The sequence below is a fragment of the Lynx canadensis genome, chromosome B1 (genome assembly GCF_007474595.2).
Source record: "Lynx canadensis isolate LIC74 chromosome B1, mLynCan4.pri.v2, whole genome shotgun sequence".
NCBI lineage: Eukaryota > Metazoa > Chordata > Mammalia > Carnivora > Felidae > Lynx > Lynx canadensis.
The window spans coordinates 194,099,105-194,113,177 of NC_044306.2; the positions used below are offsets into that span (position 1 = coordinate 194,099,105).

The 14,073-nt window shown below is 45.6% G+C and overlaps 1 protein-coding gene and 1 non-coding gene across 7 annotated transcripts in view; one reads left to right on the forward strand and one right to left on the reverse strand.

Moving 5' to 3' along the window:
• Nucleotides 1-14,073, forward strand: part of PROM1 (prominin 1) — a 111,538-nt gene that overhangs the window by 65,971 nt on the left and 31,494 nt on the right. For all 6 annotated transcript variants that reach the window (XM_030314165.1, XM_030314168.2, XM_030314169.1 and 3 more), the window contains 5 exons: nucleotides 1,281-1,344; nucleotides 3,003-3,092; nucleotides 8,202-8,419; nucleotides 10,732-10,806; nucleotides 13,838-13,901. In XM_030314165.1, coding sequence (XP_030170025.1) covers nucleotides 1,281-1,344; nucleotides 3,003-3,092; nucleotides 8,202-8,419; nucleotides 10,732-10,806; nucleotides 13,838-13,901 — 511 coding nt within the window. The remainder of the gene's footprint in view (nucleotides 1-1,280; nucleotides 1,345-3,002; nucleotides 3,093-8,201; nucleotides 8,420-10,731; nucleotides 10,807-13,837; nucleotides 13,902-14,073) is intronic.
• LOC115513239 lies at nucleotides 6,704-6,893 on the reverse strand. The gene has a single exon (XR_003968642.1). It is a non-coding gene; the product is annotated as a U2 spliceosomal RNA (small nuclear RNA).

Consider the following 14,073-nt stretch of genomic DNA (forward strand, 5'->3'; position numbering starts at 1 on the left):
ACACACACACACATGCACATGCACACACACGCATGCACACACATACACGCACACTCAGAAGTTGTTTTGGGGAGAAGGGGAACAGGATGGCTGGAGGGCACATTTTTTTCTGTATCCCAGAAGCATGTTAATGTCTTGCCTGTACAAAATATTGTTTTTAAAGATATCTGAGCAGAAAGCAGCTTAAATAATTGATGCTGAGCTGATGGGTACCAGAATGTGCAGAAGGATGCCTTCCTGTTGAATTCACTAATCAGAGCCCACTAGGATCTTTTTCATACAGAAATGCACTCTTCTAAGTTTATTCTACCAAAACAATACTAACACATTAAATATCGTATCAGTTTTTAAAAATGTGGTTGGGGGGCGCCTGGGTGGCGCAGTCGGCTGGGCGTCCGACTTCAGCCAGGTCACGATCTCGCGGTCCGTGAGTTCGAGCCCCGCGTCAGGCTCTGGGCTGATGGCTCAGAGCCTGGAGCCTGTTTCCGATTCTGTGTCTCCCTCTCTCTCTGCCCCTCCCCCGTTCATGCTCTGTCTCTCTCTGTCCCCAAAATAAATAAAAACGTTGGAAAAATAAAAATGTGGTTGGAACTAGGGGTGCCTGCGTGGCTCAGTCAGTTAAGCGGCCGACTTCGGCTCAGGTCATGATCTCACGCTTCGTGAGTTCGAGCCCCACGTCGGGCTCTGTGCTGACAGCTCAGAGCCTGGAACCTGCTTCGGATTCTGTGTCTCCCTCTCTCTCTGCCCCTTCCCCGCCCTGCACTCTGTCTCTCTCAAAAATAAATAAACATTAAAAAAAAAAAAAAAGAGAGAGAGGTGGATCTGTTTCCAACCCCTTGAATCTGGTCTGTGCCTGTGACTTGCCGTGGCAAGAAGAACGCAGTGCACGTGACCCTGGCCTCAAGCTCCCAGAGACCTTGCAGTGTTCACTCTCATTCCCTTGCTGCCAGGACCATCATGTGAAAACACCCAGACTGGCCACTTGGAAGATGAGAGGCCATGTCAGGAGAGGGGCCCATTTGTCCCCAGGGGAGCCGGCCCCGCCCAGACTCTCAGAATCAGGAGAAAGTATAAATCATGCCTCCTGAGCCAAGAAGTTTTGGAGTGTTATTAGGAAGTCTGGGTATCAGAACATATAAGCGTCTTTAAGAGCCTGCTTTATTTTTTTTTTAATGTTTGGATTCAGGGTAGTTTTTGTATGTTAAATCTCTTTTTACTGTGGCTTTGAACTTTAGAAGAGGTCTCATGCAGTTTTACTTTATTTTATTTTATTTTTTTAGGAAATCAGCTATATCCTGAGCCAGTACACCACCACTAAGGAAAAGGCATTCTCAGATCTGGATAGTGAGTAAGACTTAAAATTGCCTCAAATTCATTTGTTTCTTTGTTTGTTTGTTTTGGCTAGAAGATGCGATGACCATCTCCCATAAAACATGGGCTAAGGCATGAAGTATGCCATGTCTACAATGTCTTCATGAAAGTTGGAGCAAAACAGAACAATTCCCGAGAGTGACAATTTGCAGTTTGTTACCTGATGAGTAAAGCCCAGCTTTTATTGTAAAAATGCTTTTGCTTTCTTTAGTCAGAAGTGTTTGTTCTTCATTCCCCTTGTGACAGAGGAGATGCGTCTCTGTCAGGTCCCCTGTTACAGACAGCAGTGGGCTCCCCAGAGAAACCAGTGGGCTTCAGAAATCGAGGGGCGGGCAGTGCTGGTCCCTGCGGGTCCACGAGGAGTTCACACACAGCCTGGCTCAGTGGTTCTCAACCAGGAGCTGGTTTGCCCTCCAGGCGACATGTGGCAACATCTGGAGACATTCTGGTTGTCCCTACAGTGAGGGTGGGGACAGAGCTACTGGCACCTGTTGGTAGCGGCCAGGGATGCTTCCGGACACCCTACGACACACAGGACAGCCCCCACAACCAAGAGCTATCCAGCTCAAGACATTGATAGTGCCAATGTTGGGAACCCCGGGCCTTGCTGGAAAGATTAGAGATAACGGTTGCAGCTCAACTTCATCAACATTGTGTTTCCAGGACAGGTCCCGCCCTCGCCCACGCTAACCGCTAACCGAATGCTGAGCATTCCGGTGAATACTTTTTAAAAAAATTTTTTTTTAATGTTTATTTTATTTTTGAGACAGAGAGAGACAGAGCATGAACGGGGGAGGGGCAGAGAGAGAGGGAGACACAGAATCGGAAGCAGGCTCCAGGCTCTGAGCCATCAGCCCAGAGCCCGACGCGGGGCTCGAACTCACGGACCGTGAGATCGTGACCTGAGCTGAAGTCGGACGCTTAACCGACTGAGCCACCCAGGCGCCCCCCTGTGAATACTTTTATAAACCAAAAATGGCACAAAGCAAAGAAACAATTACTGTTAATGTATACGGGAAATGTTTTGAGCGTTCCCAGACCCCCAAAATCACCTCTCTTAGGCTTTCCTGATACCGTGGGACACATCTTGCTAACGGATGCATACGACTGATGGAGTTACAGCCCAGATGCTCACAGACACGGCTCGGAGCTCTGGTGCTTGCGCCTGAGATGCTGGGTGTGGTTCCCGCGGAAGGCGCTGGGGGGCGCCACTCTTGCTGTCTCTGATTGGGCTCATCTCGCTGCAAAACCAGCGATGAGCGATGTTTTCATCGAAGCAAAAATCCTTTACCTTAGTGAAAACTGGTATTAACGTAGGTCTTTCGTAAAGGCTAAACATGCATCATCGGCACTTCCGGCGAGCCGGGGACACCTGCGCGTTTACATGCCGAGTCCGCAGGTGTGGGAACGGCGGGGGTGGGAACTTTGAAAAGCGTGAAGAAAATCTCGGCAAGAATCAGCACCTGGGGGGTGGAGGACGAAACAAAGGGGCCTTCGGGGCAGGCGAGACCACAGATGGATGACTTTCTAGGAAAGGAAATCCCACAGGGGGAGGAGAATGCAGGTAAGGGGCGGGGGGCAGAAACGCGTGGATCCTACCCTCATAGCCCCTTCTGCTTCTTGGGATTTAGATGTTAAATCATTGCTAGGAGGCGGAATTCACGAACAGCTGAGACCTAAAGTGATCCCTGCGCTTGATGACATCAAAGCCATGGCAGAAGGTAAGCACCGTGACGGAAATGGGCGAGAGACTATTCCCCCTGGAGGCCTCCGGCTTCCCAGGATCCCACTCCCCCTTTCTCGTTTTTCCTGGATGCGGACATGCCCACAGGCCAAGTCCAGACACACGCCGTGGCAATGGTGTGGCTTGTTGGTTTGTTTGCTTAAAAAGCTCGTGCCTGAGAAGTTGTACTCTTCATCTCAAAGTCCTTTGAAATAACGACAGCAGAATCCGATAGGAGCCTGACACCTCTTTTCGTAAATACAGTTCTAGAAAGGTAGCCCCGCTCCTCTGGTGAGGTGGCATCGAGGGTGGCTTTCACGCTGCGGCTGACAGCAGAGTTGAACATTGGCAGGACCCCGTGGACCACAAAGCCTAACTATCTATTCTCTGCCCCTTCACCGAAAAAGCTTGTGGGCTCTTGCTATAGAAGATGAGCAGCCTAGAGAATTTTAGGTCTGGGGTGGGGGTGGGGTCTATTGGTTACTCTTTCCTTTTCCCTGGAAAAAACCACCTTTGGGAAGAAGAATCTGCACACGTTTTAAGACACCACAGACAGTGATATAAGTGAGCAGATGTGCTGATTTGAAGAAACTACGTATTCAATTGCAGTGAGTCAAAGCTCTCCTAGACGCTTCCAAATGTTGAGGAGATGTCTGCGCTTAGTATTTCATAGAGAGGACAATGTCACCTACTTGCCACATTCGTCATTCAGCCACCATGAATGTGGCTGTCATGAGCCAGTATTCCTGAGAAGACAGGCCACAAAGGAAGGAACAGGGTAGAAGTGAGAAAATTATGCCCACTCGTTTTGGCGTTCCTCCCTGACACCCCCCACCTAAGAGTTCAAAGACTCAGGTGATGTATGGAAACAGGGTGATGTGCAGAACAGGCCAGGAGTTGGTAAGATTACTTTTAACCAACTGATCAGTCTTTCCTTGCTCTCTCCTTGGCCCTGCAAAAGGTCTACCTGCAACTGAAGGTGTGACCTCTGCTGTTGATGCCTTAAGATACTCCCCCCCCCTCCCACCGCCCAACACCTGTTCTCCGCATCACCAACCATGTCCTACCAATGCAAGGAAACTGAGGCCCAGAGAAGGGATGTGACTGCAAGCATCCATGCCTCCTGCCTTCCTTTCTTAGAGTTTTACGTGTAGCCCCTTCCTTCCTCCCTCCCTCCTTCCCTCCCTTCCTGCCTTCCTTCCAAACCTGGCCCCTGCCTATCATTCCAATCATTTTTTGTCTCGACCCTCCAGCCCCCAAACCTTCCATTCCAAGCCATGAACCTCAGTGTTATTCTTCTGTGGGTCTCCAGAGGCATCATTTCCTCCCAGACCCTTTTACTGCGGGTGCTTTCTCTGTGTGAAGTGCCACAGGACCTTCCCAACATCTTCTTACTACATACCAAACCACAGCTAAGTGTTCTGTTCTCTGCACGCTTCCCCTCATGTCTCCTTTTCCCGTCCCAGAGCATGACAGCCTCCTAATTTCTGCTCCTTACCTTGTGACCCTAAACGTACAGCTCATTTGTGGTATTTACAGCACCTCCCCCTACCCGCCCACCCCCCACCTTTGATAGGCAACAAGCTCCTTAAGGGCAAGACGTGTTGATATTGCTCATGTCTCTATTCCCCTAACTTGTGTCTGGGGACAGCCCAGCAGAGTGTCTGGCCTGGAGTAGGTTCTCATTTCTGGAACGTATAAAGAAAGGCCTGAAGCCCTTACCTTCGTTTTCCAAGTTTGGAATCCTGTAACTTCACTGGTTATAGAGTAGAAAATGGATTATATTCTTTCGTAGTCCTGCCTCAGTTGCGAGGCAACTCCTTTTGACTTCATGAGCTTCCTGATCTTTTACTTTTAATGTCTGTAATCATTTGATTTTTTTTAGTTGCTTTATGCAACTATGTGCCTTATGGATATATCTATTTATTCAAATCAGGGTACGGTTGTTTTCATTTGCTTTGGGAACTTTGCGGACAGTTCTTACACTTAGAGATCTTTGGGAGGTGCCATTGATGTGCTATCAATGCCACAGATCGTTGAAGTGGCTTAAACAACAGGAAGCCTATCACACAGGACAAGATGTTGCAGGTATGACAGTTCCAAAGTTGGTGGATTCGGGGGTTCAGCACTGTCAAGGAGCCTTCATGCTCTTGCCCCGTCCTGTGGTTAGTAGGAGATATTACATCACCACCAGGATCAGACTACGGAAGGAGGTAAGGGTCTGTTGGCTCCTCATTTCCTCACTGGGAGAACCATCACTCCTGGAAAATGCCAACCTTCCACTGCCCACATCTCTGGCATTGCTCTTGCTGATGATCTGCCACACCCCCTCATCATAGCCTTGTATGTCTTCACCAATGGATTGAAGATGATGTGGGCTGGCTCTGTGACGTTGACAATCAGATGTCTCCAGTCATCTCTCTTGTCTTATTTTAATATCTCTTGAGTAACTATGTGCCATTTCCCTGACACATATAGAACATCTGTCTCTATCTGGCTTCGAAGTATTTGCTCATGTAACTGATATCTGGCTTCAGGTAAGGCTTGATCTAGTGGTGAGATTCTCTCCACCCAGCTGTTCTCTATAACGCCTATATCATTCTAATGCAAACTCCCCCTGTAGTTGCAAGAGGGCTGACACCAGCCTCATCACTACTCCTCCTCAACCAGATTTCCCTCCAGTTGGGCCATCTGGGTTTCTACGGCCATCTGTGGACCAGTGCTACACACGGGAAGTGGTTTGGCTAGAGGTAGTCAGGCCCCACTCCTTAAGCCAGAGGTGGGACCCATGTTATTGAAACACAAGTCCACTGCAGCGCAGGAGACAGGTGACATTGTTTCCGAGATGCCAACCACCAAAGTCCACAGGAAGTTTTTGTAGAAATGATTGGCTATAAAGTAGAATTTAGAAAGCTTTTGAGTGTTAAGGGCCTGCCACATAGCAGGTACTTTTCCTAAACCCTCTTAGTGCTCCCAAGAGCTCTGTGCAATGGGTATAGTCACCTCCATTGTACCAACTCAAGACAGTAAGGCTCAGAGATGATGTAACTTGTCCAAGACCAGGTACCTGGGAAATGGTGGGCTGGGATTCAGATGCGGGTCTGCCTATAAAGCCTGTGTTGCCTGGTCTGCACTAGATGGTATTTGGGTACATTTGAGAGTGTTAAGATGTAGGGTGTTTCTGGGCTGTCCGTGGGAAGACAGCACAGAGTAACTTTGGGAGAGGAGTTAGGAATCTGGAGTTCGAGTGTGCTGTGGCCACGGGATGACGCCAGGCATTTGGAAAATTGGTCTTCCAAGATCTCCTCCAGTTCCAAAATTATGTGATGGTAAATTCTGTGCAAAAATATACGAATGATGTAATGTGCTTGGCGTGTACCTTTACTTGTGGCCCATCATTTGCCCAATCTTCAATGTTTGAATTAGAATTCTCTTTGGATTAAAGGCAATTAAAGCGGATTTTATTTTTCTCTTCAGTGCTTCCTGCAATAGGGTTAAAGTTTTATTTGTCTTTAAGACAGCCTGAGTAAATTACAGTTCAGCTTCTGGTGTTGCCAGAGCTTTTAAAAGTATGCTTAATAAACGGCTTTGACAATATATTTTTGTCCTTGAGGGGTCACTCTCCTGGAGGTAATGCAGGACGAGGTCAATGTATGGAGTAGACAGAGGAAACCCGTCTTCAATCTCCCTGCTCTAAAAACCCATTTAATCTATCACCCTCGGACAGAGGACATACCTGATACGAAGCTGCTAAGAACAGATACTACGCTGGATCTTAGCCAAAAGGCTGAGAAGCGATGCTTTGACAATTTTTGTGCTTAAAATTCTTTGCAGCTTTCCGTGTTTAGTGGCTTTGCAGAGAGCAGAAACATGCATATTGATTTGTGTAAATCTTATTTGAGCTTCAGATCAGGACCTACAAAGGAAATGTGCTATGAGCTGGTAAAATGCTAATTAACCAAGATTGAGAATCTGAAGTATCTTTCCAGTGACTTCAGATGCATAATATACGTGGTCTTGCTAGGTCTGGAATGACTCCCGGATCCAGTAGATACTTTATGGACATAAAATGCTTCGAAGCCTTCGGGGAAAAACGTATATTTATTACCTCTGAGTCTTTCTCGGGTCTGACAGAATAGTGCCCATAACCCAGAATGTCTATAGACCTCATTTCAATGGACACACGTATTCTGGACCATCAATTTATTTTACGATCCATCATTTTAGGTTATTGTTTATTTCTTGCCTTAAAAATTTACCTTACCTCTAAACGGAAAGGACTACGAGGGGTAAACCACATTAAAATGTGAGGTATGTGTTGTGTGATGTGCAGTGTGTTTTGCCATACTCTTTTGCACGGCCGTGAATACAGAGCTCCACAGCTCAGAAAAACCAGGATAGCAAACAGTTATCAAGGGTTTCCTAATGCAAGCACGTGTCCCAGGCTGTGAGGCTGCCCACATAGAACCGATGGACTCACCGCCGTGGAGGAGCTCCTTCTGATCGATCCGACCCCCACCTTTCATGATGACTGTGGTGCTGGTTCCACCACTTTCAGATGAGGAGATTGCTAAAGAACATTCAGGATTCAGTTTCCGGTGACCGGAAAATAGCAAAGCTGGGATCTGCACCTACACCCGCCTGAATCCAAAACCACGTTCTTGAACTGTTGCTCTGTGTTTGATTCCAGCTATTTGAATATTCCTAGCAAAGCTAGGTCCGGGCGTGACCAGTGTTTATGTGCGTTAAAACTGCTCGGGGCTGAAGATGCCAGCTTGTTGGGGCTACAGCCCCTTTTCCTGCCGTTACTGCTCCTGGGCAGGCCACTTAATGCTACACCTACGTGCCCTGTTGTGTCCCTGAGTTGGTTCTTGCTCTGTCTTTTTGTCTGAAAAGCGTGCAGGCGGGAAAGCTGAGCTGGTTGGAGTTGCTGGCTGAGGAAGCCAAGCATGTCCCTATATTCCCCTCTTAGGCTCCTCTGGTTGCCTTCCAGTGTCATCTAGAAGTTCGCCTCAAGTTCCTTTAGGGTACTTGGTAGATGAGAAGGAATTTTGCCATTGGCAGCCTAGTGGGTGCCTCTGTTCTAAAGCAAGGTGTGTTCCTACAGCAATCAAAGAGACCAAAGAAGCCCTATTGAATGTGAACAATACCTTAAAGGAGCTGAAAAAGTCAAGCGCACAACTGAACACCAGCCTCAGTGACGTTAAAAGGGACCTGGAACAATCACTCAATGACCCCATGTGCTCTGCACCTCCAGTGGCTACCACTTGCAACAACATCAGAACGTCTCTAAGCCAGCTGGATGACAATACCAACATGGATCAGGTGAGGAGGTGACTCTGCTACGGAGCAGTGTCATTGGGACAACTGTGCAGGACTCAATGTGGGTACACCTGTCCAGTGGACAGTGGCCTGGGTGTCTGTCAGCCTGTCCTGGTTATCTGATCGCCACATGGGCATGGCTGCAGCAGGAGAGAAAGGATAATGGGAAACCCCTTTTAAGTGTTCTCTGCAATAGATTTGATGGAAGCTACCAGAATTAATTCAGCTTTAAATGGAAAAAAGAGGGGCACCTGGGTGGCTCAGTCAGTTAGGCATCCGACTTCGACTCAGGTCATGATCTCGCAGCTTGTGGGTTCGTGCCCCACAACAGGCTCTGTGCTTGCAGCTCAGAGCCTAGAGCCTGCTTTGGATTCTGTGTCTCCCTCTCTCTCTGCCCCTCTCCTGCTCGCTCGCTCTCTCTCTCTCTCTCTCTCTCTCTCTCTCTTTCTCTCTCAAAAATAAATAAGCATTAAAAGAATGGAAGAAAGAAAGAAAGAAAGAAAGAAAGAAAGAAAGAAAGAAAGAAAGAAAGAAACATGTGTTTTTGTAGACTTCTAAAAATTAAAATATATTTTCAAAGGGCATGCCTCCTACATGAACCATTTATATCTAAATAGAAGTAATTCTCCTATTCCAAAGAGAAAATTAGGGGGAAAAAAAGAATTTGGAGCATCTTGAAAATATAAAGTCCCGAGATACAGATAAAAGAATCACATCTACTCATGATTTTTTTTTTTAAGTTTATTTATTTTTGAGACAGAGAGAGACAGAGCATGAACGGGGGAGGGTCAGGGAGAGAGGGAGACAGAGAATCTGAAGCAGGCTCCAGGCTCTGAGCTGTCAGCACAGAGCCCGACGTGGGGCTTGAACTCACTGACTGCGAGATCGTGACCTGAGCTGAAGTCAGACACTTAACCGACTGAGCCACCCAGGTTCCCCTACTCATGATTTTTAATTTATCGAGATAGCGGTATATACATGCCACATTTTTTCTAAAATAATATTTTAATATATAAAATCTACTCTTCTCACCTTCCTGTTTCATGGGCCAATACTACGCAGACTCTTCATCTTCAGCCTCTGTGTCTACATATCTACCACCATCACTGTGGTCACCATTGAATAGCTTTTCAGAGACTGGGATTTTCACTTGCATTGAAATTGTTTGAACTCAAGTCTTTTGGGGAGGGAGGTAACTTTTTATTCTGTTGTCTTTTTAAACATGCAGAAAATCTGCAAGGATGGTAAGAGGAACTTCTTCACCCTTTACTCTGACTTGCCAATTGCCACCATTTTGCTTCATTTGCTTCCTTATATTTTCTTTGTTTCTCCATTTGTGTATCTACCGTCTACTCATTATCATGTATACATATAAAGTGTGATGCATGTTGTGTTTTTCTCAATCATCTGGCGATAAGTTGTGGACAATATGTCCTTTTACCCCTAGCTATTTTCGTGCATTTCCTACACGTACACAACCTTTTGGACAGTTATCAAAATTAGGACATGTAATGCTGACCCAAGACTCCTGACTAGTCCATGGTTTATATTCAAATTTTGTGGATGTTTTAAAAAAAACTGACAGCTGTTTTTCTTTCTCCAGTCTAGAGACCGGTCCAGAGTCACACCTGGTCTTTACTTGTCATGTCTGTTTAGGCCCTTCAATCTTGGACAGTCCCCAGCCTATCTTCTTCTTTTTTAACACTGACATTTTTGAAGACCACAGGCCATTTGTTTTATGGAAGGACCCATGATTTAAGTTTATCTGGTGTTCCCCCGTGATTAGATTTGAGTTATGCATGTTTCCCGGGGGTATCACAAGAGTGATATTGTGTCCTTCTTGGTACATCGTGTCAGAAGGTCCATGATGTTTGTCTCAGTGTTGGCAAGAGACAGAACACTTTAAACCCAGGTATGATGCTATAATGGAAACTTCATTCCAGACCACTCACCAGTATAACTATTGCCCGTATTATTTACGACTTTGTTCAACAGTATTCGGTACCTGAAATTGTGAGGTCATCCACATTCGCTCTGTGTTAGATTCCTTTCCTGCATTTTGAGCTAACTGTAACAGAAACCCACCAAACATCTAAAACTTGATGCTTGTAGAGGCCACCCTGAGCTAAATGTATCCCCCCCCCCAATAAATATTCTGTTGTTCAAAAGCAAGTTAAATATAGAGATTTTGGGACTTAAGAGACTTAAGTCTCTTAAGAGACTATAGAGACTTTGGATATAAGATGACTCCCTTTTTATGACAAATAATGTTGGGAGTAACCACTTTGCCTTATGTTTTGTTTTACAAATTTCAGCTCCCATCTTTGGATAAGCCAATTGATAAGATTAATGATATTCTTCAAACAAATTTGTCCAGCCTGGTTCAACAGGTATGTATTTTGGGGGAAAAAACATACAGTAGTTTAGACTGTAGTTTATTTTACATCACTTTAAAGAGTAGACAAGTACATAAGAAAATACGTAACCACAAAAAAGCAGTGAAAATTTGGAAAGGGGTTTGCCAAGAAGGACATAACTGTTATCTTCCAGATAATTATGCTCGTTTCACTTTGAGAAATTGGGATTAGGCATCTGTTGTGTGCACAGCACCATGCTGGAGGTAGAAAGCAAAACCTGATCTCACCTTCCTGGGATTCAGAATTTGCTAGGGGTGGTGCTGAACCCCATACTGACTCTGAGGCAAGGTCCCTCCCACTGTGCCGGGAGTCACTCCCCTTGCTTTTGTCTCCTCCCCCTTCTGCACAGTTGCACATGCTGTGAGCTATGCCCACCATTCTCTCCCTTCTCCCTCTCCTTCACCGAACTACTTATGCTGCTAAATACTAACTACTTAAAGCATTCAGTATCTCCTTCTTTCTTTTATTATGTTTTTAATGTTTATTTATTTTTGAGAAAGAGAGAGAGTGCGAGTGGGGGAGGGGTAGAGAAAGAGGGAGACACAGAATCCAAAGCAGGCTCCAGGCTCTGAACTGTCCGCACAGAGCCCAACCCGGGGCTCCAATTCCTGAACCATGAGATCGTGACCTGAGTCCAAGTCGGACGGACACTTAACCAACTGAGCCACCCAGGCACCCCTCGGTATCGCTTTCTTAATGAGACCTTTCCTGCGCATCTTGACCAAGTCAAACCCTTTTTAATACGTTCCTACGGTACAGCAGATATTCTCTGTTAACATCCTCCTGACTGTGATTATTGCTTTAATGTTTCTATTGTCCCACTGGAGTGTAAACCCTGAAAATGGCAGGGACCACGTTGGTCTAGGGCATCATCATTTCCCTGGTAGCCTATCAATTATTGCTATTTATTCAACCTATATATTGAGCGCACAATAGATTGTAGATTATGATTCAACAAGAGTGCTGGGGCCTGCAGGAAAGGGAGAGAACAGTTTTATTCTTGCCTCTATGTCTTTTAGCAGGGGGTATAAAAAGATCATCAGGTATCTGTTAAATACTCATCTACTGACAAAGTTAAGTGGCCCCTTAAACAAGTCATTAAAAACTCTTGGTCATTTGTCCTGGTGTCCCCTCATTTGTTAAATGAGGGAATTGAACCAGGAGATCTGTAAGGCCCTCTCTGGCCATAAAACCTCTTCCAGTGGGGGGCCTCCACAAGTCCAACTGCAGATAAATGTAGGAGGTCAGGTGGACAGTAATCCAAGCGGGCTGCGAACTTAGTCACCGTCGAGGAAACAGAAGTGGTAGATGTTCTTCTTACGGCATTCGTGTTTCTAGACTAAACTGGAAACTTGCTGGCACCATAAATCTTATAAAGTCTGTCACTCACGCTGGACTGCTGTAAGAGAATATCACAGGCTGGTTGGCTTCTAAACAAGAGAAATTTATTTCTCACAGTTCTGTCAGCTAGCTGTCCAAGATCAGGGGGCCGGCATGATCGAGTTCTGGTGAGAGACCCTTCCAGGTTGCAGACGGCTGTTTTCTCATTGCATCTTCATGTGGTGAAGACAGCTGTCTGAGGTCCCTTTTATAAAGGCACTAATCCCATCCACGGGGCTTCATCCTCATGATTGAATCACCTCCCCAAAACCCCACCCCCTAATACCATTACTTACGTGGGGGGGTTAGGATTTCAACATACGGTGCTGACTGTCGGGGGAGGTGGACACAGACATTCAGTCCATGATAAGTTGTAATCGATACCGTATTCCCTAGCATTTGGCTAAATACACCAGCAGACAATAAAGAAACACAAATTAAACCTCTTCCAGAGGAAAAGCTGTATATTTAGTTGAGCTGCTTGGAGGGAAGTAATGACCTCTTCCTGTCACAGATTTAGCCCCAAAATGACAGAGCTTGGCATTGCTGTTTTTGTTTTCACTGGAGCCTCACTATAATTTATATTCTCTATAAGCTGTGTTTTGGGGCATTATTGTTTTCTGTAAGACGAGATCTCTAGTTTTGCTTCGTAATTGCATTGGAAATTACGATTCCAGTTCTGGAAATTCACGTTATATCTGCACATGGTACACTGTACAGATCAGGTGTTTCTTAACCTCAGCACTATTAACACTTGGGGCTGGATAATTCTGTTATGGGGCTGTCCTGTGCGTGGTAGGGGACCCTGCTCACACAGTGCCACAGTTGCGATAACCAGAATGTCTCCAGACATTGCCATATGTCCCCTGGAGGACAAAATTTCCCCCCATTGAGAAACGCTAATATAGATAAGTTAAAAGCTTAAAAGTAAAAAACTTTTGGGGCACCTGGCTGGCTCGGTCGGCTGGGCGTCCGACTTTAGCTCAGGTCATGATCTCACATGTGAGTTCGAGCCCCACATCGGTCTCTATGCTGACAGCTCAGAGCCTGGAGCCTGCTTCAGATTCTGTGTCTCCCTCTCTCTCTGCCCCTCCCCTGCCCATGCTCTGTCTCTGTCTTTCTCTCTCTCTCAAAAATAAATAAACATTAAAATTTTTTTTATAATTTTTTTTAATGTTTTTATTTATTTTTGAGATATAGAGAGACAGAGCATGAGCAGGGGAGGGGCAGAGGGAGAGAGGGAGACACAGAATCTGAAGCAGGCTCCAGGCTCTGAGCTGTCAGCACAGAGCCCCACACGGGGCTTGAACTCACGGACTGTGAGATCATGACCTGAGCTGAAGTCGGACGCTCAACCAACTGAGCCACCCAGGCGCCCCTAAAAAAATTTTTTTAAGTAACAAACTTTTCATGGGAACTTCAGTGGATACAATTTAAAGAAAATCTTCTTTAAAGGGGAACTTTTTTGTAGTCTTTTAATGACCATATAGTGATCCTTTCCTCCTTAAGATGACTGTTTCATTTTTAGTTTGCTTCTCTACTCCAAACTAAGCTAGAAAATGGGTACTTGTTAACTGCCCTCCCATTCACTGTGTCCATCAATCTACTTTGAATTATTTTCTAGGGCTATAAATCCTTTAATGATATTCCTGAGATGGTGGAAAATCAAACCACAGACATCATATCAGGTGAGTCAGAGTCTGAAGTCCTTTTTTTTTTCTCTCTGTTAAGAAACGGATGATCAGGGCAAAAAAATGTATTGTTAAGAACTGTATTATTTTTCTCTCTTAAAAAAGTCCTCTCACTGATCTTGAAAAGTAAATGAGAATCAGAGCTTTTTAATTGTGCCACTTTCACACC